The sequence below is a fragment of the Habropoda laboriosa genome, unplaced genomic scaffold (genome assembly GCF_001263275.1).
Source record: "Habropoda laboriosa isolate 0110345459 unplaced genomic scaffold, ASM126327v1 scaffold33, whole genome shotgun sequence".
In the NCBI taxonomy this organism is placed as follows: domain Eukaryota; kingdom Metazoa; phylum Arthropoda; class Insecta; order Hymenoptera; family Apidae; genus Habropoda; species Habropoda laboriosa.
In genome coordinates, this window is record NW_017100187.1 from 491,048 (window position 1) to 515,444 (window position 24,397).

General features: G+C 44.0%; 3 protein-coding genes across 3 annotated transcripts in view; all 3 read right to left on the bottom strand.

The window, feature by feature from the left end:
- Positions 1-23: 23 nt before the first annotated feature.
- Positions 24-11,533, bottom strand: LOC108579455. The gene is made up of 9 exons (XM_017943000.1): positions 11,266-11,533; positions 10,710-10,933; positions 10,184-10,610; positions 9,618-9,822; positions 9,274-9,501; positions 8,379-8,496; positions 1,741-1,826; positions 1,181-1,405; positions 24-1,103 (listed from the first exon to the last, which is right to left on the bottom strand). Exons 1-9 carry the CDS (start codon positions 11,325-11,327, stop codon positions 441-443), a joined length of 2,238 nt encoding a protein of 745 aa, XP_017798489.1. The 5' UTR covers positions 11,328-11,533; the 3' UTR covers positions 24-440.
- Positions 11,534-13,696: 2,163 nt separating this feature from the next.
- LOC108579607 (glycylpeptide N-tetradecanoyltransferase 1) lies at positions 13,697-17,145 on the bottom strand. The gene is made up of 8 exons (XM_017943184.1): positions 17,069-17,145; positions 16,289-16,530; positions 16,005-16,215; positions 15,814-15,930; positions 15,581-15,751; positions 15,335-15,515; positions 15,002-15,265; positions 13,697-14,933 (listed from the first exon to the last, which is right to left on the bottom strand). Exons 1-8 carry the CDS (start codon positions 17,143-17,145, stop codon positions 14,775-14,777), a joined length of 1,422 nt encoding a protein of 473 aa, XP_017798673.1. The 3' UTR covers positions 13,697-14,774.
- A 2,568-nt stretch (positions 17,146-19,713) lies between these two features.
- Positions 19,714-24,397, bottom strand: part of LOC108579683 — a 12,592-nt gene continuing 7,908 nt past the window's right edge. Inside the window, exons 5-6 of the mRNA XM_017943270.1 lie at positions 20,135-20,209; positions 19,714-19,994 (exon numbers count right to left, since the gene is read on the bottom strand). Of these exons, the coding sequence (XP_017798759.1) occupies positions 19,791-19,994; positions 20,135-20,209 (279 nt within the window). The 3' untranslated portion in view covers positions 19,714-19,790. The remainder of the gene's footprint in view (positions 19,995-20,134; positions 20,210-24,397) is intronic.

Consider the following 24,397-nt stretch of genomic DNA (forward strand, 5'->3'; position numbering starts at 1 on the left):
TTTCTCTCTCCCCATTTCCCCCTTCTCAGGATCCTTCGACAAGAGATCCTTAACGCCCAATCCAAGTTTCCTCGAGAGTTAACGCGGCGCAACAGTTTAACGAATACCTACTACGCGAAGTGTCGGCTTTTTCCTGACTAAACAAAAAGAGAACCGAAAAGACAAGAAACAAAAAAGAAAAAGAGAAAGAAAAAAGAGTAAAACGAGAAAGAAAAAAGAAACATCTCTTCTATTTACAAAATGAATCGTTCGCCGAACCAAGTGATTTACCGGGGTTTACTGGACTAGGCAACGAATGATCCTGATAATAAAAATAAAAAAGAAACGATCTCATTCACCTATGCGAAACTCATATCACTACCGGTCGTTCCGGCAAGTCTGACGTTCGCAGCCGACTAACCTAACCCGTTTCCATCGATCAGACACGAGTCCTCGTCGCATCAGAAATCCTTCTTCTTGTCTTTGTCCACGAGAACGTTGTCGTGGTAGCTGATCTCCTGACCGGCGACAGCCGGATGAAGATAATGCGGCTCCACGTCGATCTTCTCCTTCACGTCCGAGTCCAGGACCCTCGAATGGTGCGGTCCTCGATGGAGAACCGTCGTGGAATGATGCTGTGGCTGTTGCTGCTGCTGCTGCTGCTGCTGTTTCCCGGACGATTGATGCTGATGCTGGTGTTGATGCTGATGAGAATGCTGTTTCTCCTCTTCCTGACCGTACGTCTTCAACAACTCTCTCAGCTTGTCCAAGTCGTCCATGTCGAAACCGTTCGGTCCAATTTCTTGCGTGCCGAATTGCTTCAGCTTCTCGGAGTCCTTCATCTGCTTGATCATCTGCAGGAATCTCTCGTTAGCCTGGACACCGTCCCTCGTTGTGTTCTTAGAGGAGTTTAAATTCGGATCTAAGAGCAAATCTGGCGTTTCGTGGACTACGTTCACGTTTTTGTCGAGATTCTCCTTGGTCAAGGATTGAAGCAAGGTGTTGTAGTCTGGTTTGATCCTCGAAGTCTCCATACAGGAGCTGCAGGAGCAGTTCGTTATGATTTGCACTTTCTTCTGCATGGTGATAGGATTGTTCTCCTCGTCTTTGCAGTCCAGTGTCACCTGGAACATTTTCAGGAATTTCTCGGTGAAGGCGAGACACTCTTTAGGCGCTCGGTGGCGTTTATTTATTCACCTACCGTGTGCCAGACACTGTCCAACGGCTGGCAAGAGTCGCAATACGGTCTGATCAAGTCACCGGGAGCAGAAGGTTCGCTGTGAGGCACCATGTACGAGAAACAAGCTCCGACGCACACGTTGTTGTCCAATTCTTGGGAGGAACATTGCGGCCATGTGAGGACCTGCTTGATCGGCGTCGTTTTGCACCAGCTGTGCTTGTCGGGGTAGAGCACGATGTTGTGGACCTTGAATCCAGAACCACTAACGTCACAGATCGTCGTAATAGAAGAAAAAGAACGATAAACATTGGATCGTTAGGCCGTGTAATGTGAAATTAAGTGCTCGTCTTGATTGCCACTTAATAGGAATTAAAGTCAGACTTAATCGAGGCACCCTCTATACTGGTAACGTGAAAAATGCGAAAACAGTTGTAAATTGAAAAAATTCTTGCTTCTTCCAAAATTGTGGATTTCGCAGAACAGACAACGCTCGACTAATCACCGGAGCGACTAGAGAGAAATCGGATACTTAATATTACACGACCTAGTGCATCCCATAAGAAAGGAAAAGATCGATAAACCTTGTGCTCCCGATGGGCGTGTAGAGTGGTGACCAGTAGGAGCAGCTCGATCGCCACCGTCAGATGACACGTCGATCCCATGATCCCTGAAACAATAGAAGGAGAGAGAGGGTATCCGAATCTTTCCAACTGATCAGGCGTCGCCCGAGGTCAGAATAGCTGCCAGGCGGTAAAAGTGAGAAAGAACGAGAGTGAGAGAGAGCGAGGTAGATCGTCTTAAACAAATCAAGTCGAAAACTTTCTCCTATCTTGGAACAGATAAAAGCAGATATCGAAGGAATGTCGCGATTGCGATTCGAGGCGCGCAAACACGGTGCACGTGTGCACACCGCGTATTCGCTGGTCCCCACCCCGAATGAATGAAAGTCCCCGTGGGTCTCTCTTTCTCGAGGCTCCCGAGGTCTCAGGTTCGACGACCGTCTGAAATTACGTCACCGGGATTTGTCGTGGTGCCGCTTCTCCCCTCCCCTTCTCCAACCTCTTTACGCTCCTCTTTTTCTCCCATCCGCGTGAATTTTGCTTAAAGCTGCTGCACGCGTTTCTATCTACGCGCGTGTGCGTAGGAAGCGTCGTAAACTCCGGAGGACCACGGTTTTTTTCGGGGTTATTGGCGACGACCCCGGGGTTCATTCATAAATCGTCCGGGACGATTCCCCGATTCCGAAACTGTGAGCTCGATGCTCGAGTTTTAAGTCGAGATCTCGAGATAACGGAATTCCTCGTGGCTGACCCAGGGCATCGAGAGGGGAGGGAGACTTTCTTCGTGGACGTACCGGCCATAAATAGCGGCGGATTTAGGCTACGGGGCTTGAATACGGGATGCACTCCTTCCGGCGTAAGCAGGAGAATTCTGTGAAGCTCGTGGAGAGGAAAAGTTTCATTTCAGTTCTCGAAGGAAGGAGAAGAAGTAAAGGACGTTAACGAGGATGTGGTAATCAATGGTGAGGGTAGCAGGGTATCAATTAACGTGGCCCAATCCAGAGAGAGAGAGAGAGAGCAATCGGTAATGAAGCAATAATTCCAGCATCAGGTTGGTAAAAGGAGGGCGGGCAGGAGGGTGGACGAAGAAGAGAGTAGCAAGTGTTCCAACGTATGTATATATAGACCGGTTGGATCGATGGCGACGCTGTTGTGAAAAAAGCGTCAATCTCATCGTACGATCTTTCTTGATCTTTCGGAGATCACTGGGCAACAAGTGGCACGAACGACAAGGTAAAAGGATGTGCAGGCCCAATTACGAGAGCTCGGCCCCTTTTTTGGCCCTCTGAAAAATCTCGGATCCGTTTAACTGCGCAGAGCATCAGTGGAACCCTCCACCTCCGCCTCCTCTTTCACATCCCCCTCTCTGCATCCGTGCATCCTCCGTCCTTCAGGAATTCACTTTGTCGTTGGACTCGCGAGTTGAATTCCTGACAACAGAAGGAATCTCGTCCCTCTACGGACAATTGGTCCCCGGTATTTCCAGGAGAGGATCAACTTTCGTTCCCCTCCGATGCATTTCAATCCCGATCTTTTCTTATTCCTCCCCCTTTCATCCACCGTTTCATTCGTGGAACCTTCCCTGTCCGCCGCGGTTTTCGTTTCTTACTTTGCACTTCTGAGAATCGTCGTGTCCGAGATGTGTTCGAAAGTGAAGACAGCCGATAGGCTGCGAAATTTCGTGGGAAAAGTGATAAACGTCGTCGTGATAAGGGAACAAGTTTCTGGTACTTTGAAAAATTAACAAGTTCCATGATATTCCTCTGAGATAATGGTTTAGTAACGTGACACTCGCCGTGAATTAGCCCCAACACGCGACAGCCCGAAAATTAGAGCTCTCAGCTGATTCTTGTTGAATCACCCTGTACGTGGTAGCGAGGGGAGGTGTGCGGCTACACGGTCCGACCGCCCATCTCATTTCCACGAGTGGAGATTTGAATGACCGAGTAGGATGCTACAGGGACGTACTCAATTCGGAGCCACCATTTCGTCGTTTCTACTACAAACCCTATACCTATCTTCCACACAAACAACCGATACCTGATAATTAACATCACACCGTACAAATCTATATTTCCATCCTTGTAAAGTAAATTCTAAAAAATATCAAAGAAACGTCCTCCATTTTAGCGACCACTTTCCTCGAGTTCCTTCTAAACAAACGTTCAACTTAAACGAAGAAAAAGTTTTCCAACGTGCAAACGTCCAAAGTTTTCTGCTCGAGTGTGGAAAAGATGGAAGAAATAAGGGAGAAGGGCTCGAGATAAATACGGCCCTGGCGGGGTCGCAGCCAGAAGTCCAAAGCTCTTTGTTGCTGCGCCACCTTCTCTTCTCGCCTCTAGGTCCGTGTCGGTGGCGTGGAGGACCTCCGGTCCACCTCCTTCTCCACCTTCCTCCCAGTCCCGTTCCTTCGATTTGCTCGTGTCGTCTCACGAGAGGAACGAGGGACGAAGAGGACAGCCTCTGGCCGCAGAACCACAGAGAGAGAAAGAGAGAGAGAGACTGGAGTGGAAAGGAGATGGAAGAGGGTCCTGCGCCCAGCCGCGAGATTAATTTGATTTTCAACCAAATTTGACGCGCCCCCGAGCCTAGGCGGGCAGGTACAAAGGCGGCCGCGCGATCTCTCCACGCCAACAGAGACCAGATCTGTTCCACGTTTCTCGCTCACCTCTTCCCGCGGGACCTTTTAAAAAGCACGGGATTATAATCCGTCCGACTCGAAGCTTAACACCTACGAGAACGAGCGGCCCGTGGACGTGACGTGCCGCCACTTCCAGGAAGCTTCTAATAGGAATTCATATTTCATTCGGAGGGACTTTCCCTTGGCGAGAAGAGAATTATGTTTGGCAAACCTGAACGACGGCTGTTGGAACGTGCGGGGAATCGCCGCCAAACACTACGGAGACTCTCTTTTTATTATCCGGCGGTCCTTTTTTTGCCGCGGTATGCTACTCGAAGAATTTGTCCGAGAGTAACGCACGGTAGATCTACAGACTGTCGATCTTCACTCGCCGGAAGTGTCGATGGCGAGGTGTGTATTCCATTTCGCAGTAGCATAATTGCAATTGAACAAAGTTTCATGTCTGCAATTATTTCGCGATTCAGGTGGATTCGAAGTGATTATCATGGAAATGTGGTAAAAGAACAATCGAACCAAAGTGCGTACGGCCCTGACCCCCGAGGCGCGCGAGATACTTTCATGATCTCTTTGTCGATGTGCCACGGTACTTAGAAGACGCCGATGGAGGAGGGTACGAAGGGAATACGAACAGCCAGTACCAAGAGAAGAACGAAAGGAGCACTAGGAGTAAAATTGTTCGAGCTGCGCCGGCCAATGGTAGAGAAGCTTGGTGTACCAAAGGTACATATACTAGAGCTATTCCCACCGGCTGGATCACCTTCACCGCTGTTTCATCTATCCACGGCCATAAGCGGAAGAACTACACCTTCCATCTAACAGCACACGTTACTCCCGAAATTCCTCTCCTGCGTGAAGCAACAACACGCCTACATTTGATCCCGTTTCAAAACCCACCCACCCCTGTTTCACAACGATTACCACCAAGATAGATTATTATAACCTCGAAGCGCAATATGTTCCCCGATTTTAACGAGAAATCCCCTATCTCTCGTTCTCGTCTAGCCCAATTTCGCGACCGTCCTTTGCTCCTCTTCTTCCCTTCCTCACCGCTCTTTTTTTCCTCTGTTTTTTCGCAATACGGTGCCGTGGCCGAACTAATAGGGGGGGCCCACAGGATGAGGGTCCGCGAAGGGGAGCAGAAATAAAAGAGGAAGAGAGAGGAGGAAAGGCCGAACGCGCCAGAAGCGAGAAGGGACCACCAGATGAAGATCGGGCGCGAGAGAAGAAGCGAGAGAAAGGAGAGCAGGGGGGCTCGTCCTGAGGTAGGCGAAAAAAAGGAGTTTGCCAACAGCACCGGAGGAAGCCCCGAAAACACGCTGGACGTGTGGCGCCATCTCGGCTCCTTTTTTTTTCTTCCTCCATCTCCGCCACTCGCCGCACACCCCCCGTGCTTGTTCCTCGTGCTTTTGTTACTTCGCCCATACTAATTCTTCGCGAGCTGCACGGCGTGCCCAGAGCGTTGCGTGGGGAGAAATCGAGTGGAGACAGAGCGAGGAGGAAGAACGGGGCCCGGCGCGAGTGAAACGGGGACAGACAGAGTGTAGAGAGCAGAATGGGGGCCCTGTGCATCGAGCAGTGTCGGATTAAGCTGCTTTCGCACCCTCTCTTCCTTCCTTCGATTAGATCGCAATTTTAAGCTCGCTGAAATTTCGAACGCCGCCCGCAGCCGCCACCGGTCTCTGTTTGACGTTTTCAAAGTCTTGATTACCGTTGCCAACATCTACCTGGCCGCGTTATAAGTTTAGACGCCTCGCCGGTGTCGAGTGGATCAGTTCAGACTAGAAGGACACGTATGTATGCACACGAAACATGATACAGCTGACAGACGATGGTTCTAAGAGTTCTTTCATAGGAAGTTCGAGTCCGGGCAGCGTTTTTCCTTTTCTTTCTCTCTTGTGCACGATAGGAGAGAGAGAGAGAGAGAGTTTAATCGAAATTAAAACGAGAGACAGAGGAGAGGGGCTGGTTGTGTGTACCGCTTTAAGAATTCTCTCTGCCTCTCGGTGTGGCTGCCCCCCACGAGAGCGCGGACCACATACCTGCAAACGAACGTTCTTAAAAGGGAGGGCAGAGCCCAAGAACAGGTCGTTAAAATGTAATGACATTGTTGTTTTTAATGCTCGCCTCTTTAAAACGGGCCCTTTCGTCTTCCTCGAGCCCTGCCCGCTACTTCAGCCGCTACTTGCTCGATTTCCTTCCCTCTTCCTACTCCCTTTCCCCTCTTCGCACCGTGTGACATACCGCCGGGGAAAACTGCTCCACGGATTTTCTTTATTACACCGGTGTTTCTATCCCAGGGTGAGAAAAAAAAAAGAAGGGGAGGCAATTTGTACTTGGCCCTCTTAACGATCTTAACCTGACCGATAACCCGTTACCTGGCCCACCATACCCACCGCAAGAGATGACACAGCTACTTTGCTCGCTCTTGCACAGCCTGACCTCACGGCTATCGGTATCAAGTGTCACGGACCCCCTGGAAACCTACGATTTTTTTCCTTTTCGCTCCTTAGCTCGTCGCAAGTCTAACTATGAATGCCCACGACGAAGGGGAAACTTCGTAGAGGATGAGGACGTGTTAAAGAGAAGAAGTATATACGTACGAAACCGAGTAGCTGGCAAATGAAATTTTACAAAGGCGACGAAGATAACCACGTTTGTGGTTAATGAGAGGTTCAAGACGCCAATTAAACGTGAGAGGTGTTATTGTCCATTTTCTGCGGTCCAATTACCCGAAAGGCGCGAACACGGTCGCATTAGCGGTCTGGTTCGCCAAGGCCCGGACTACCTGTGCAGCTTTTAAAAAAGAAGCGCACCATAAGATGTAATTAAGCGCAGACCACTCTTCCACGGAATGAGACCGGTTAATGATATTACGATGTTTACGGGATGAAGTAACCCATCCAATAATAGACTCGATTTTACGTCGACTTGTTTGCTCGCGAAATTATCATATATGTTTATCCTCGACTTTCCTTCGACTAGCAGTACAACCTACTTCTTTTTCCCTCTTTCGTTCCACGATGGAGAGGAAGAAGAAGGAGGGAAGAGAGAGAAAAAAAGCGATCTCGCGTGAATCTCTCGATGGATATTTTTTTCAGGTGGAATTAGCCAATTAACCGCACCGGTGGCAAGTCGCAAAAAGGTCTTCATTAGAAAGGACCCGATGGCGAGAGTTCGGCTACCGCGCAACAGTTTAGCTTTAGGAAGTGAATCGTCGCGTCTAAGAAGAGCTATCATTAACTCGAGAATAGGGTCTGGTATTAGGATTAGTGGGCAAAACGTTTTGGATAGGGTGCTTCTGAACTATTTAACGACGGACGTCCCTCTGTCCCCTTGGCCACACCGCCGACCGTCCCTTTGGCCACTTTCTAAGAGCCTGTGATCATCGTTGCCACTCTTCGGGTTGGTGTTAACTTTCTTCTGCCTCGTGCAGACCCACCGGAAAAGAGGGCTTTGCCTTCCGGTGGAATCGTACACACCTCGCACGCCTTCCCATTGTAAAATCTATCCGATACTCTCGATCCATAATTGCATCGTGTAACCGACAGAGATAGATAGATAGAGAGAGAGAGACACTTTTAAAGGGTCTAACGTGAGCAACATGGCTATTTTCCGACGTTGTTATCGAATCTTCTCCGACTAAGCACACACAGATCACGTAGCCTGGCAACTCTCTGGCAGCGATCTCGAGCCGCCAGCCTTGGCGTTTCTGAAGAAACTGTCACTCACCTCCGTGTACGTCAGCGACGTCGCGAACTACGCACCACTCTAGAAATCGCTTGAGAGCAGAATGATCGGTAGTGAAACAGTAACGAACTGTTGCAGAATGTATATATCCGTGGAATTATTTCACTCGTTCCCCCTCCGGCCAGTGTTGTTCTCCGCCCGGTTCTGTGTCCGGCCTGGCGAAGACTATATCGGGAAGTGGATCGTGAATAGAGATCCTGGATCGACAAATTTGACGAACGTTTTTCGCCTGAGAAACACGGGAGATCCGATATGAGGCTGAGAGCCGAACCGAGCTGAGCTGAACACGAAACTGTGCTGCCGATCTCTCGTGTTCCGTTCTCCTCCTCCTCCTCCTCTTGCTCTCCACCTCCACCACTCCACCAGAGAGTCTCCTTCAGCTCCTCCTTCTACTCGGTACGTTCGGTTCCGCGCCGTTCCCGTTCCGTTCTCTCTCTTTCTCTCTCCCGCAGTTCCTCCAGGTAACCCTCGTGGAAACAGAAAGAGAAAGGATCATCGCTCTGTGTGTGCCCGCACGATCGGAGAGGGGAGGAATGAACGGTAAGCAAGAGAGATCTTTGACTACCTCTACAACGACCACGTCGCGTGTACTGTAAAAAGCAAGATCGCCTCAGGCCTTACACCTCGAACCAGTAAAACTTGTCGTACGCTAGTGCCAAAGTGCGTTCGTTCGTCCTATCTCTCTCTCTCTCTCTCTCTTTCTCTTTGATTGCCACAGTTGTTTCGTTGCCGATGGTAGGACACATAGGTTAAGGATAGCGATCTCTTCGAGTTGTTACTCGAGAGAAAGAATTCGAGGGTTGGGGTATTTGTTTAAGAATGAAAGAAATTAGATGAGGTAATTGTCGTAGGAAATTTATTATCTCGATCGTTCCTCGATACTCGACACTGCGACGCCTCGAGGTAACGTTCACGACCAGAATCGTCTTTGGTTTCAACGACACGTCTCGTGTCCAACAACCGCGTCTTTCTATTTCGAAGGTCGAGAGGAGTCTCCTCTGCTCGTCACGTATGGTAATCTCGCGCATGTAAGCTAAAGAGAGGGTGGGGTGGGAGGAGGAGGAGGAGGACCTTTGCGCAGAAAATTTCTCCTAATACTTTATCGTCTGTTCCGCAAAGAGAACCGAACCTATTTCATATCGAAGAAGGCAAAGCTATCGTCAGACCTGATCGACGCTCACGCCGACCCGATTGTCCAGAGAATTGCCGCTACGCTGGCTCAAGCCCAGAGCAGTTCGCCTAATCCGATCGACGATTGGGCCAAGATCGTTGTTCAGGTATTCCCTGAACTGCAGGCATTTCTGCTTGGTGTTGATATCGTTAGAGCTCCCCCAGATGATCAGACCGTCCGCGCCAAGATCGGAGATCTTCCTAAGAGTGGCCTCGAGATCGACCTGCGAAGATAAATCCACTTTTGAAGAGCGAGGCCCCCGAGGATGTTTATCAGGTGACGATCATCTCTCTTTCTCTCCTATCTCCGGAAAAATGTTTTCGAAACGAGTGGACTCACCTTAGTCAAATAGCTATCCCTCTGATCTTGGTACTTGTACCAGTAATAAGGGAGAACCTTTTTCCTGCTCGTCATTTGCTTCGCTATTCTCAAAGCTTCCTTCACCCTACCACCGACCAGGCCTACTCTTTGACCGCTCGTTAGGCTCCGCCTCAAGTACACAGACGGCAGGAGCACATCCTCGAGCTCGAACAGCCAGGATAATCTGAAACGGGGTAGAAAAACGCACGGCGCACGGATTTTAGTTTATCAGAGGTTGCTCGATTAGATAAGAGAGATGCGCGAGTCTTTTCACGACGGGACGATTCGAATTTTCACCGCGACACGGCTCTTGACACTGACCCACTTAAGAGCGCCGTGATCTCCGTGTAATCTTGTTATCTTAAATCCACGAGGAACGTTTCTTCTCGTTTACTTCTTACTCCTCTTCCTTTCTCACGGACAACTGGAGAACGCGCGAGTAGGACAGAGGCGCTAATGCGATAAACGAGGAACGATCGTAGGGAGAGTCTAGTCACGGATAGCATTGAAAAAGTAGGCGAGATAGCCAGGGGTGAATTGCATACTTATCGTTCTCCTGGATCGTAGTGCTGTCGCACTGGGAGCTAGGTTGATTCGGCGTGAGATTGTAACAGTAAGGGTAAGCGTAGTATCCCCAGATAGCTTCGGGCCTCATCTGTTTGGCCGCTTTCAACGTCTCCTCCATAAAAAGTTTCCCGTACTTCTCGAATCGTCGTTTCGCCTCCTGTTCCACGCTCTTGCTATCCCAGAACGGGTGCTCCCGACGTACAAGGTCTACGGATAGTTTCTTGTACGGTTGAAGGGAAGCCCAATTCTGCCGGAAGATTGGCCTCCAACTTTCGAAATCGATCACCCCGACGCCGTGGAACGATTTGTCCGGTATCTGATTGATCAAGTGCTCCCGGAATACCTCGAGATGCTTGGTAAGATTGCCTTCCTGCGGCACACCGCCGTTTCTCATCACTACATCCCCTGAATCACGTTCAAAGGTTGTCTGCTTTCGCCTTCCATCGTCGACAATAATAATCGCCGTTCGTATATTACATTAGGAACGTGTACTGTTGTGTTTACCGTTCGCGCTCTTCAGCAAAGCCGGGAACATCCCTGGATCGTAGAGGATCGCGATCTCGTCGCCGCGGAACTTGTCCATCTTGTTCTGCAGGATACCGTATCTATCCGACACCTCCTCGAAGTGTAGACCGTACTTATGGCACATGAAGGTCGGCACGTTCCAGTAAACATTGAACTCTCTCGAACGATGGTCCTCGATGACGTTGGGGGTGGTAGGTACGAAGCTGACAAGAGAAACGAGGTGTTAGCAGGCCGGTAGAACTCGAGAGAGAGAAAGAGAGAGTGTGTGTGTGTGTGTGTGAGCCGGGCCAATGACACGAATTAGATAAGATATTTTCAGACCTGAACTTGAACGCTTTATGGGTATTTCAGGAGTTACGGGATGCGCTTGCCAACATTCGCCAACAAACTTCTCTTTCTCTGTACTCTTTTTCGTTTCTTTCTTCACACAGCGAAATCTTCTTTTTATATTTTTTCCCTTCGAAACATGTATTGTCATCTTGTTTTTTGAATTTAGAAACTAGAAGGCAAATCTTTTGTTATTATTTCTATGTACCCGAAAAGGAACGCGTTGGTTTGCAGTGCAGGGATCAACAGGAACAACACACGCAGCATCATCTCTTACTACGAAGACATGAATCCCCTGTTCAGCCGTCGTTCGAATCTACCTCACACGGATCTGACAAAAGTAGCTAAACGCGAAAAATGTCAGGTATGCGGATATCACCCCGTCGTTACTTATCGATCCTGTCCTCCTTCGATACGTTAGGACTAGATCACTTCACGATGACCTCTGACGAGTTCCTCGTGAATAAAACGTCAACGACGAGTGGTACACAACAGCAGTGCGACTGAATTCCGCTCGATTTCAGGCCACTATTTATTCCACATCGTGTGTCTCGTGTTCCCCACCTACTTGCTCGTCAGCGCTTCGTTGCTGTTATCTGCTCCGGGTATTGTTCGGCGATTTCTCGTTTCCGTTTTTCCGTTTCTTTTCTCTTTTTCTCTTCTCTCTCTTCTCTTCCTTGGTTTTACCAGCCTACCGCGGTGCGTTAGCGATCAATCTTGCTGACAATGATAGGAGAGTGCATCGAGCTCCCCCCTGTGGAAACGCACGCTGCGAAATCGGTACGCTCGGCCAAGGATCGTCGCGAGTTGAAGGCCCTCTTACTCTGGCCAGATCGCTGACAACAATGTTCCATCATCCGGATCGCGGGAGTTCACCTGACTCACAATCACGCCCGTATTCTTCCGTGTCTTTTTTCGCTTTTTTTAGACCACCAGATTTTATCCAAGGATCGCTGACGGTGCACACCGGTGTGCAATTTTCTCAGCTCTTCCTGCCTGATCGGGCAATCTACGTCGTTTTCCATTTTTCCGCTGGTTTTCGAACGTTCACGAAGAAATTTCGCGTAAGAGAGGTCGTAAATTTTTATTATATTTGAACAGATTGCAGTTCCAATCGATAGATCGCATTTTACGATTTTCGCGTGAATTATAAATACCATAAGGCTATTTATTTTGTTAATCGCGCGCTGATATCTCTCTAGCTGTATAATCGTGTCACGTTATCCCTGAACGAAGAACCCTAATCGACGAGGCCTTTTTATGCTTTTGCGCGCGCGCGCGAGCGTTTCACAATTGAACCGGATGGGAAATTATCGAGGAAGGAGAAGTTTCCACGAAGGACGCGTTCCTTTTTTCGCGTTAAGGTGAGCCAAGTCGTACAGAATTAGTCTAATTACATGTTAATTTCGTCCGCGATTACTCCGGTTCTTGGTTAAACTTCAAGATGATTGATGTTTCCCTTCCGACGAACCGGCCAATTTATCGGGCTCACGGACAACGAACGTGTTTCCTTAATCTTAATGGCCGGATTGATTGGACGGAACACCTTTACAAGGGTGTTAAATTTCACCTTTCGTGATCCTCTTCCTTTTTTCTTCCTTTTTTACGTGTCGAGATAACAAACGATAACGGCCAAGGTAACAATAAACACCGTTTTTTCAACATTAATCATACAAACAGCGGCACATTGTGTAGATAAGCTTTTTCATGGGCTTTCATGACGCCTTCGTGTATGATTAATGGAAACCGGTGGAAAACGTGTAAATTTCGCTTTTGTCTTCTTCTTCTCTCGCACCTCGATCGTAAATTACGAGGAACGATTAGAAAATCAAGTGTCGAATTGCGGGGGGAAGAAGATGTTACTAGTGTAAACAAAGGTATAATAAAAAGATTTCGATTATTCATCGCCTTCGAGGAACGGACTAATCGATCTTAAATTACGAAACGATCGAGACCTACAGTGTTTTTCACTAATCGTTAGTTTACACAGTCGTTATTCACTTGTGTACATTAAAGGGAATATCATCGATCACACACGCACACTCCGACATCTAATACACCTGGTTACGAATTAATCGTTTCTTAATAAATTAAACGGATACTGAACGGATATGTCGTCAGAAACGGATACTCGAGATTCGGCCCGTATCTAAACGGGCGTGTAAATGTCAGCTGTTTTAATCGCTACGGGGCCTTCGTTTCGCGCCTTTTATCTCGAAAAGGCCTTGCATGTCGGTCGTGTGTATATTGTGTTAAATATTGATCTGCAAGCAAGTGTTACAAAGACCTCGGCTGGTATTAAGGGCACACGCCGCATTCGTGGAGGTGCGACGTGCGTCGAAACGAAAAAAAGAAAGAAGGTAAAATAAATCAACCGAGAAACTTCCGGGTCACTTTTCTCTTTCTTCTATTTCATTTCTCGAAACGGCCAATTATCCGAGACACAGTTCGTAAAGACTTGTTTCACTCAAAGATATAATACGTATATTTCAACGAAGTGCACATTTTGAAAGAACGTAAATTACTACTGACAACGCGCCGTCGTCGCCGCCGCCGCCGCCCGGTCACCCCGATGTGTTTCTCCTAATGACAGTCCTTAAAAACTGGTTTTCTTTCTGTGCCTTTTTAGTCTTGCCGCTATCTAATCGGCGCCGGAAGCGAACCCTCGTTACGCAACCGCGCGCCACTATAAGGTGCACACAACCGGAAAGGAAAGCTTTGCCAAAGCGAACGATCTAAAATCGTCGAATCTCCCCGCTAAGAGGCTGTAAACCTGGGTATAGTCGACGTGCAATAAGAAACAAACGGTTTTTTTCCATCTGTGCAACAGGGTGAGAAAGAGAGAGAGAGAGAGAGAGAGAAAAAAAAAGGTGGCACAAAGGGGCTTATCGAGATGAGAATGAGATTTATCGTTAAAGTTTGATAGGGGTGTTCGGGGGAGATGGACGAAAGGGTTAAACAAACACACGGAACACTTTACTTTCGACCTTGTTTTATTTAAACTCTCCTTCTTCCACTCTCACTTCGGCATACTTTTTTCCGATCTATTTTTCATCGGGGAAAGATGCTCGAGGGGAAAATCGTGCGGATCCTCGATTAAATTAAACAGCGTTTTTTTTTTCTTTTTTCCCAAGGTTACCCTTTGTGTGGAGACAATTTTTCTCATTTTTTCATACGGACGTATAACACGTTGACGCGGCCGACGATGGATACCTGTAAGAGGGGGAAATTTTCCTCCGCATGGCTTCTGCAAATTACTAGAGTGTACGATATTTTATCTACATTGCTCGAGTCACGCACATACGTATATACACACGCCGTTGCACATGCGTATTCCGATTTCGACCTTGAACTAGCGTCATGAGCGGAGGTGGAGGCGAAAGATAACATCCACGAAACCCAATGTGGGGGGAGGAGGATCCAATGGAACATCCTACTTGACACGTCAAAGGAAACGTCGATTCCTTTCGATCGTTGAATGTGCTTTTGGATAGCTCGTCGATAGAAGCCAAGGTCCTATTCGCATCCCCGTTTTAATCTCGTACTTTCTACTTCCTTTCCTTTCTTTCTCACAGTATCCCTTCTCTCCTCTCTCTCTCTCTTCCTTTTTTTGTCATTTTTTTTTTTTTAACTTTTACCATCACACCCTTTTTTCTGTTAAGCTTGCACGTGCGAAAGAAATGTTTTCTCTAGACAACGATCCGTTGTGCTAGAAGTCTACTGGAGCACCAAACCAATCTTTCCGGGTGTCATGCTAGGACAACGCCAATTATACAAATAATATTGCAGATTTCCGTCACCTATACCAAACTTCAGCGGTTCCAAGAACTCTTTGTTGTCCATCAGATCCAACGCGTTAAACACGTCGAAGTCAAGCTGAAACAGACCACGTGCATGATGTTTCGTTGAATTTTTATCGCTGATGTACAAACCGTGAAACTTACATTCCGTGCTGAAATCAGTGCGTCAGTCATAAGTTCCAGCCAAGGAGTCACCGTGGACACGTTGTAGAAACTGTACGCTGCCATAAGTGTCTTGTGTGTTTGATGATGCATTATAGAGCTTGGCAATGTATAATAGCTAACCATGTCGGTAATTTTACCGTCGTTTTCAACTACGAAACTATTAATAATCCCATTCTGCGGGAGAAACCAATGTCGGAATTCCTCGATCGAGAAGATCGGTGCCAAATCGAATTTCTCCAAATACTGAAACACAAATCACCTTAGTATTGTATGAAAACACTGCCTATATTGTACCGATACGACGATTATTACATCTGTCAATATTTTATGAGCCTGTGGTATGTCTGCTTCTACCAGTTTCCTAAACCCTGGTACTTTTGTATTCTCTGGCAGTTTGTACAATTTTAAAGTTCTCTGCATAGTCATGTTACGAGATAAATGAGAGAACTTTATTTCAATTAGTTTCTTTGGATTTAGGGAACGATGCCAATACCTAAGGAAATTGATCGTAGAGTTAAAGAATGATAAATATATCGAAATATCGACGAATGTACACACCTGCAAGTAGCTATTGGTTTTGGTAATACTACACCAGCGGTGTACACAGCCTGAAATATACCTTGAAGATTAACTCTCCTGGTTATTTCACGTATTAGCACTGGAGCAACCCTTTTTGACCTTAATTTCTTGTGCACACAGAGGAAATTAATTTCCACCATTTTTTGAGTACTAAAATTTTGCATGTTATTAGCTAATGGGAGACAAATGCTCGATGAAAATTTGAAACCTACTGATTATAAACACGCAGAGTAGCTGGAATGGCAGAAATAAAACCGACTAGACGTCCGCTTTTAGTGACCCTTACCCCACAGTGCCATTCTTTGCACCACCCAGGGGGTTGTAACGCCCTAAAAGAATGTTCTATTGAAGACTTACTGAGCTAAGCTAACCTCTAAACTTCACTAGTTGACATACTATTTACCACTTCAAAAAGCTTGGTGGGTAATCAAATCTAAACATAGCATCGTCATCTTCCACGTAATTCTCAGACAATAAAGTATACAATTCACATAAAACTAACGGATCGTCAAGATTCAGAGTATCCCATTGGAAATCTGCAGGTAACGAGTAAGGTTCTGCCCTTATATATGTTTTATCAGGTTCAATGGGTTCATTTTTCACTATCTTCTCATCTACAGAAGATCGACATAACTTTATCCATTTGAAATTGTATTATCCTCGAACAGAATATGCTAAATCATTTACCCATTTTTGGTACCGGTTGTGTACTCCAAAACTGATAAGGTTTTTGCATAGCCTCTTCTTGAGTTTTGGCAGGCTTCTGTTGTATATTAAATACCTCCATCGCCATTTGTATGTCTTTTATGGAAATATTCACATTACACGTGCTGTGCATTTCGTGCTCATCTCTGCAGGCTATATGATTATGGTTTTCACTGGTAGCATGTGCCATCTCGTTCTTCTTCTTACGATGTCTCTTCTTGGAACTAAATTACAAGTATCCTCTTTCCATTATCTTACATACTTACAGCGATGAAACAAACACTCCACACACACTGTCGACAACATAAAAACATCAACCAAGAAGACAGGATAGGATGGGAAAGGGGGGGGAAGGTGTTAAAAATTAAAGCACACATTTTTTTTAAAGCATTTATCAGTATTAACAAACACACAATGATATTCTTGTAACGTTAAGGCACGTGTAAAGCTAAATGTTCCTAAACGAAGTTCCACGATTGGAAGGTTACTGTAACGCATAAACATAATTCTCAAGTGCCGATATAGGTTATGATGTTGCAATCTAACGATGCGAGATAGTCTCCATTATTTCTGTCTAATAATGAGATGTGGTCATCGATAATTATATAACGGATGTGGAGAAATAACATTGAATTATGCCTATGAAACTGCCGGTCATCCATCAGCTTCCACGCAGGGTGAACCAAATTAAACACTCTCCAATCGCACTCACTCAAATTACACGACGGGCATTTCTTAAGAATCGGCGGAATGTTTGCTCACCTTTTAGATTTCCTATCCTTTTCATGAATCTCATCCTTCTTGGTATCTCGTTCCACAACTTGACTCTTTTCCTCCATTTTAATATAGATTTTGATATTGCGCATGCGCGGGATATTGTGGCTCCGCCTAGAACATTTCAAATTGGGTGCGGAGGGGGTCACGTGACGTACGCCATGGAGGGTGCTTCGAATAGCCGAATCCACGTTGCTCCGTTCAATGTTATCGAAATCTTTAATAAAATTCGTCAATTACCGCGCAAATTGACACGAAAAAGTTTCCATCGGGGTTCGCGAACGCGAGTGAGATGAAGTTTTCGACGGGGAAAGTGAAGTGCGCGAGATATCTCCTAAAATATTTGCCGGGCCCACGCGACGACGAATTGTTCAATGAACGCGCGGTAATTCGTAGTGCTTTTTACCAATCGTTCGTCTTAACTGTTCTTAAAGTCGGAAAGTATGCGCGTACGGTTCTCGAAAAGTGTGACAGTGATTACCAGAGGAATATCACAGTGGAAACAAGTGCTCGGAGAGGTTTTCAAAGAACTTCGCAGGAAGGAGGAACCGTGGGAAAATATGTAGAGCGCGGGAGCTTCAAATATCGCAGGAAAGCAAGATGGCGGCGGCGAATGCGCGGGAAAATCAACAGATTCGAAATTGCCACGCTGTTGATACCAGCTTTTTCCATCTCTCTCATCGTACCGGGTAAGTGAAAACAAAAATCTACCTCTTAACAATACCACGCGGTTCATGTCAAACGATGTGTAGCAATATCAAGAACGACAGAAAAATAAATATTCACAAACGAAGAAAATAATTAACTTCAAGCGAAGCAAGACGAATCGTAACTTTAAGTCAGGATTAAACTTAAAATGGAAAACCTCAGCACTCGGCTAAGTACAATTAAAGACGTAAACTCCGTTTCAAGGGATATATGGTAGTTGTTTAAAATTCACAAGCAGATATTCGTGCAATCACGACACATTAAAATATGCAGTAATCTGTAATATTATTCCCAATGTATCTTGCATATTTCAGCGTATCGCCGTTGCAGTCCACGGTTCACTCGCAAGAATTCATCCACCAAGAGTCACTTCGACAATTATAGTCTTCTTTATTTCATTACCAACAGTATTCTTACATTTTCATGCCGAAACAATGTATAATCTCTATACGTACACGTGTACATGTATCCACGCGTACGTACACATACACACATATACACGTGTATTCATTCGTTCATTTATTTATATCGTATAATTGTTAATAATCGTAATAGCGGTAAATAGTCTGTAGTAGGCGAGTCTGGTAGGTATGTAAACAGCTTTTAGGTACGCGTAACTCCGGTTTATCGATAATTCAAATCCCGCGTGCGTCTGGCTCGCGTAATTCGTGATTTGCATACCTATTTGCCGAACCGTGCACACGGAGGCCGAGGCCTCGCCGTTTCGGCCCGCGTCTTCTCGCGTTTTCTCCCTCCAGGAAACATCGGTTCGTTCGAGATCGACCCGACCAAACTCACATTCGGCCATCTCGACGTTCAAGAAAGAAAGCATTTCCCGATCGAAGGGGAAAAGACGTTATTGTTACAGGACGAGGTTAACTGGAGATAGCACAGCTGGAAATTTAGTAGGAACCCGTTTTAATTAAGAGCCCGCCGAAAGTAAAGCCAGATCGATAGCCTCTCTCTCTCTCAACGGAAGAAAAGGCGGTACCTTGTCGAATCGTTAGAGTGGTTAAATATTCAATTGAGCCGGATCGATTACCGGAGTATAAATTAAGTCCAAGTGGAGCACTAACGAAAGCGAACACAAAGACGGCACGGAGAGGATGAGAGATGGGGCTCGTTACTTTATTTGTCAGATGAAATGCATGGTCGCGAGCCGTACGGGGAATTCGCGGCTTCGCTTAACAAGTGCCTCGAGGATAATGATCGATCGTTGGCTCCGGCAGCTACTGAAATTCTCGATGAATCAAGTTTCGTTTCTCCTCCCTTTTCCTTTCTCTCCGATTCACAAGTGGTCCGAGTGAAAGCGAGCCGAATTTTCTCCTCCGTCCCTCGTTCTATCGGCGTTCGATCGAGAAACGAGAACGGAAAGAAACGTTTCTGTAGAATGAAAATGTCGTTCGGATTAAACAAACTCGACGAAGCCTGCAATCTTAAGTATCGATTCGCGTTTTCCATCTCGTCCTTTTCGTTTTCTAACAAGGCATAGCAACTACTCCACTACGAGAAGAGAACAATTCCTTTTTCCATCACTGAGAGTCGTCGAAACGGACCCCGGTTTAACTATACACGCGCTTCAGACAGCACAGGATTCTCCCGGAGGATCCTCGCGATTTAGCGTCCCCCTTGTTCCGCTTTAACGAAGAAGGGAAAGATGAGAAGGTTTCCTAAATTTCTCTAGCTTACGCGCAAGCTAAGGTGCGAGTACTTTTAACCAGCGCGACTCGTCGAGGGATAGAAGACGGAGAGAGAGATTGTTTACTTTTTTTCCCGCCAAAAATTCCGTTCCACGCGACAGACGTTGGATATGTTGAATAGTGGGAGATAGCTCGCGATATCACTTTCTTTTCTTCGGGTAATCGATAAGTTTAAGGAGATTAAGGAGATAGATGAGATTGGTGAAATTTGGTAGTGTTGTTATTCCGGTGCTGCCTGGTGCACGTGGTGGTTCGTGTCTTCTAACTAGATTCACCGTCTTCCACGTCGGCTTGATGCTTCCTCAGCAATGATATGCATAGAAGAGTGAGGCGAGAAGCCACAGGGCACCGCCACCGTAGAATCGGCTGCCCTCCACGCCGTTTCTACCCGGTCGTTTGCGTTTCGACTTCGACTTAGCCCTCCGTTTACGCGAGAATATCGCGTTAGTTGAGTTTGTCGGCGACTCGATGTTGCAGTAGCTCAGGTCGCAGCAACTGATGCAGATCTGGAACGAAATAACCGAATTTATTTCACCTGGCCTTCTCCCCTTACGCCTCTTTCCTCTTCCCCTTTCCTTTGTTAATCGAAGAAAAAACGAGAGAGAAACGCCAGGCCAGGTAATTGGAAAAATTCGCTATTTCGCACCTGCTGCGTGTCCACCGGGATGCAACCGACCGAGGCTGGACCGCATTCCGCGCTGCTCGCGCAGCTCTTGCTCACCTGTAAATGGAAACGCGGTTTTTCGCGGCCCATCAGCGTGCTTTACGTTTTATTCACTGTGGCTCGTTCCGCCACTTTTACATTTCTGGAACGTATCTGTTTTTTTTTTCTTTTGCTCTTTGTTCCTGTTTTCTCCTTTCGCGCACGGTCTTTTGGAAGACTTAGCGTCTCTGTTTAACCCTTTTAATCCCGGGAGATAGTTCGGAGCGAGTAGTATGGGGAGAATGTTTGAATGGAAAATTTTGAAAATTGAAAAATTCAGGAGGAATGGAATTTGATAATTTCGTTGACGAAATCTTGGGCAATATTCTCTGATTTTTTAACGAAATCTAGGGCAATATTCTCTGATTTTTTAAGGAACTCTTGGGCAATATTCCTTGATATTTTAACGAAATCTTCGGCAAAATATTCCGTGCTCGAGTGAGAAACTTTTGCACAGAAATATGTGGCGATTAGAAATTTTTAATTAACGAAACCTTAGACGATATACAGTAAATTCTCTACAAGAGTCAGTAAGTTTGGATTCTACAAGTGACAGTATAGATGGTCCTACGCCTAGGTCTGCGTCATTTCTGCGCCCATGTTACCTCGCTCGCAGTAAGTCAAGCGTGTAACGCTACACCAGTCGGTTTCCTTTACGACAAATCATAATAGAAAAATAACATTTACTTATGAACACGTTCACTGTCGCGCCAGATTTACAGGTTGCTGTCAGGCGGCCACAAGAAAATACATTTTAAGCATAGGATTACAGTATTATGCTTTATAATTTTGTTTTTCAATTGAAAATAATGTCTAGCTAGCTATGACGTTCAAAATTTTTAGTTGACAACATTTATTTTATTTTAATTATTCTAAACATTTGAGGCACTCCAGTCACTGATGACCACCATGGCCATATCGAGGAAACAATCTAACGTTAAAACTTATTGAGTGATTAATTTAATTTCATAATATATCGCTTTAGCGAGCCACCGCTTGGTTGCCAATTGTTTATCACATAGAGGCGGCCTACCTCCCCGTAAAAAAAAAAAAAATGTAGGGTCGATAGCAGCAGAAAAGCTGCTAAACAATTAGAATGAAATGTAACGATAGAAATTATTGCAATAATGCGTAATGCAATTGAAAAATTGAAAAAATCAAAAGAAAAAACGCGAATTCGTATCTTTTTCGATTCTAGAATATAAGAAAATTTGAATAAAATACGCGACGAGAATTGGGGAGAAGCATAAGTTAAACGCGTAAAAATATTCAATAATAAACGAACTAGGGATGAAGCTATTATTTCAATACGCGATGCACTGACTCTAGTATTTACTAAAATTCAAAAATTCTCGTATAAATTCCGAAAATAGATTATTAATTACGGTAAACTACTGAGACGGTTTAATTAAGGGTGGGCATGGTGCTGCTTTAGTTTGAAATGATTTATAAACACATAATTAACAGAGGAAAAACCGTGAAACGGCAAAACGTCTACATTCTAATTGTTATAACATGTAAACAGAACTTTAAATTTAGTGTAAACAGAAAAAATATATAATACAATTTATTTCACGGTATTGCAACAAATAAACGTTGAATCAATATTTAATTCGTATAAAAACAATTATTTAACGTAATAATTTTACCTTCACTATGGCTATTTTTAATCTACGACCACAGGTCAACCTGATTTCTAATCCTTACGAACTTTAAATTCAGTCTAAACTGAGAAAATATATAATACAATTTATTTCACGGTATTGTAATTTCTAATAGCTAATAGTTAAAATGAATTGTAATTCAGTCTATTCTATTGAAATTCTAATTGATTCTAATGTATACAAGTGTTACAAGAAGGCTGAGTGTGTACAGGGTGGACATAGGCTAGCTAGTAGCCACCGAGCACTCAATAAACTTTAACGTCTATACTCGAAAGTGTATCGTCAACACTAACACGTTACCCAGATTATCCAAAAATTGAAGAAGTTACTTTTAAAATTGAACATTCTACGGTGTTTCGAGAGATTTGATAATCATAGTCGAACCTTAAACGAACGTTCAAACGAAGAAAATTTTCCAAAAATCATTTCGTACGTTATTAATCGATAAAACAAAAATTCATTGTTGAAAAATAAATATTTCCTGAAAATCTTCATCTTCCATACAAGATTCAAGATTTTCCCTAATTAAGAGTAATTTCAAAAGATTATCTGTATAAGCTATTATTTCAATACGCGATGCACTGACTCTAGTATTTACTAAAATTCAAAAATTCTCGTATAAATTCCGAAAATAGATTATTAATTACGGTAAACTACTGAGACGGTTTAATTAAGGGTGGGCATGGTGCTGCTTTAGTTTGAAATGATTTATAAACACATAATTAACAGAGGAAAAACCGTGAAACGGCAAAACGTCTACATTCTAATTGTTATAACATGTAAACAGAACTTTAAATTTAGTGTAAACAGAAAAAATATATAATACAATTTATTTCACGGTATTGCAACAAATAAACGTTGAATCAATATTTAATTCGTATAAAAACAATTATTTAACGTAATAATTTTACCTTCACTATGGCTATTTTTAATCTACGACCACAGGTCAACCTGATTTCTAATCCTTACGAACTTTAAATTCAGTCTAAACTGAGAAAATATATAATACAATTTATTTCACGGTATTGCAACAAACAAACGTTGAATAGATTCTTAATTCGTATAGAAACATTTATTTAAAATAATAATTTCACCTTCACTATGGCTATTTTAAATTTACGACCAAGGGTCAACCTGATTTTTAATCCTCCGAACTTGATTTCACAACGAGAAAGTAATAAGATCGTTGAAACGTACTTATTTGTCAAAGAAACTTGCAAAAATGTATAAATAATAATATGTAATGTTTTAACAAATTTTTGGAAGTATAAATTAATAATAAAATTGTGAAAATTAATAAATTATACGTTATTATAACATTAATAGAATTATGACTAAACCGAAGTTCGAAGTCGAGTATTTAAAGTCTGATATTACGTGCCTAGCGAGTGCCGGTAATTGTTAAAATTTGTTTAATAATTAGTAATAGAAATTCTAATTGATTCTAATGTATACAAGTGTTACAAGAAGGCTGAGTGTGTACAGGGTGGACATAGACTAGCTAGTAGCCCCCGACCACTCTATTCACATCTCAGAACCTTCAGGTCAAAATACGCCGCGAAGTGTCTAGGGCCCAGTATAAAGGGTAAATGATTTCGCGGGACATCGGCGGGTCCTTATATACCTGCGGTACCCTCTCCCCAAAGTCATTAGCAAAATCGTCGGTTAGGTCAGGCGGGAAATTTTCGCGGGAGATTTTCGCGGGAGATTTCCGATATCGTAACACGGTATAATTTATCAATTTTCACAATTTTATTAAAAATTTATACTTCCGACAATTTGTTATAACATTGCATATAACAATTTATACGTTTTTACAATATTCTTCAATGGAAACATAGGTTTTAGCGTTCTCGTTACTTACTCGTGGTTAAATTAATTTCGTAGGGATTAAAAATCAGGTTGACCTGTGGTCGTAGATTAAAAATAACCATAGTACAGCTAAATTTATCGTGTTAAATAATTCTTCTTACACGAATGAAAAATGTATTCAACGTTTGCTTGTTACAATACCATGAAATAAATTATATTACACATTTTCTCTATTCACACTGAATTTAAAGATTATAACGATTAAAAATCAAGTTGACCTGTGGTCATTTATCAAGAATAATCATAATAAAGCTGAAATTATTGTGTTAAATAATTTTTTTAATACGAATTAGGAATTTATTCAACGTTTGCTTGTTACAATACCATGAAATAAATTATATTATACGTTTTCTATATTTACACTAAATTTATCGTTCTATTCTAACAAGCAAACGTTGAATAAATTCCTAATTCGTATTAAAAAAATTATTTAACACAATAATTTCAGCTTTATTATGATTATTCTTGATAAATGACCACAGGTCAACTTGATTTTTAATCGTTATAATCTTTAAATTCAGTGTGAATAGAGAAAATGTGTAATATAATTCATTTCACGACACTAAAACAAACAAACGTTGAATACATACAAATGTAACGATAGAAATTATTGCAATAATGCGTAATGCAATTGAAAAATTGAAAGAATCAAAAGAAAAAACGCGAATTC

Coding starts and splice junctions, on each gene's coding strand:
- LOC108579455 (XM_017943000.1), bottom strand. CDS start 11,327: ATGATGCTGCGTGTGTTGTTCCTGTTGATCCCTGCACTGCAAACCAAC. Junction 10,611..10,709: donor TTTGCTGAAGAGCGCGAACG/GTAAACACAACA, acceptor AACGTGATTCAG/GGGATGTAGTGATGAGAAAC. Junction 1,104..1,180: donor TGGACAGTGTCTGGCACACG/GTAGGTGAATAA, acceptor AAAATGTTCCAG/GTGACACTGGACTGCAAAGA.
- LOC108579607 (XM_017943184.1), bottom strand. CDS start 17,145: ATGGAGGAAAAGAGTCAAGTTGTGGAACGAGATACCAAGAAGGATGAG. Junction 15,931..16,004: donor CCACCAAGCTTTTTGAAGTG/GTAAATAGTATG, acceptor ACATTCTTTTAG/GGCGTTACAACCCCCTGGGT. Junction 15,516..15,580: donor AAACCAATAGCTACTTGCAG/GTGTGTACATTC, acceptor CAATTTCCTTAG/GTATTGGCATCGTTCCCTAA.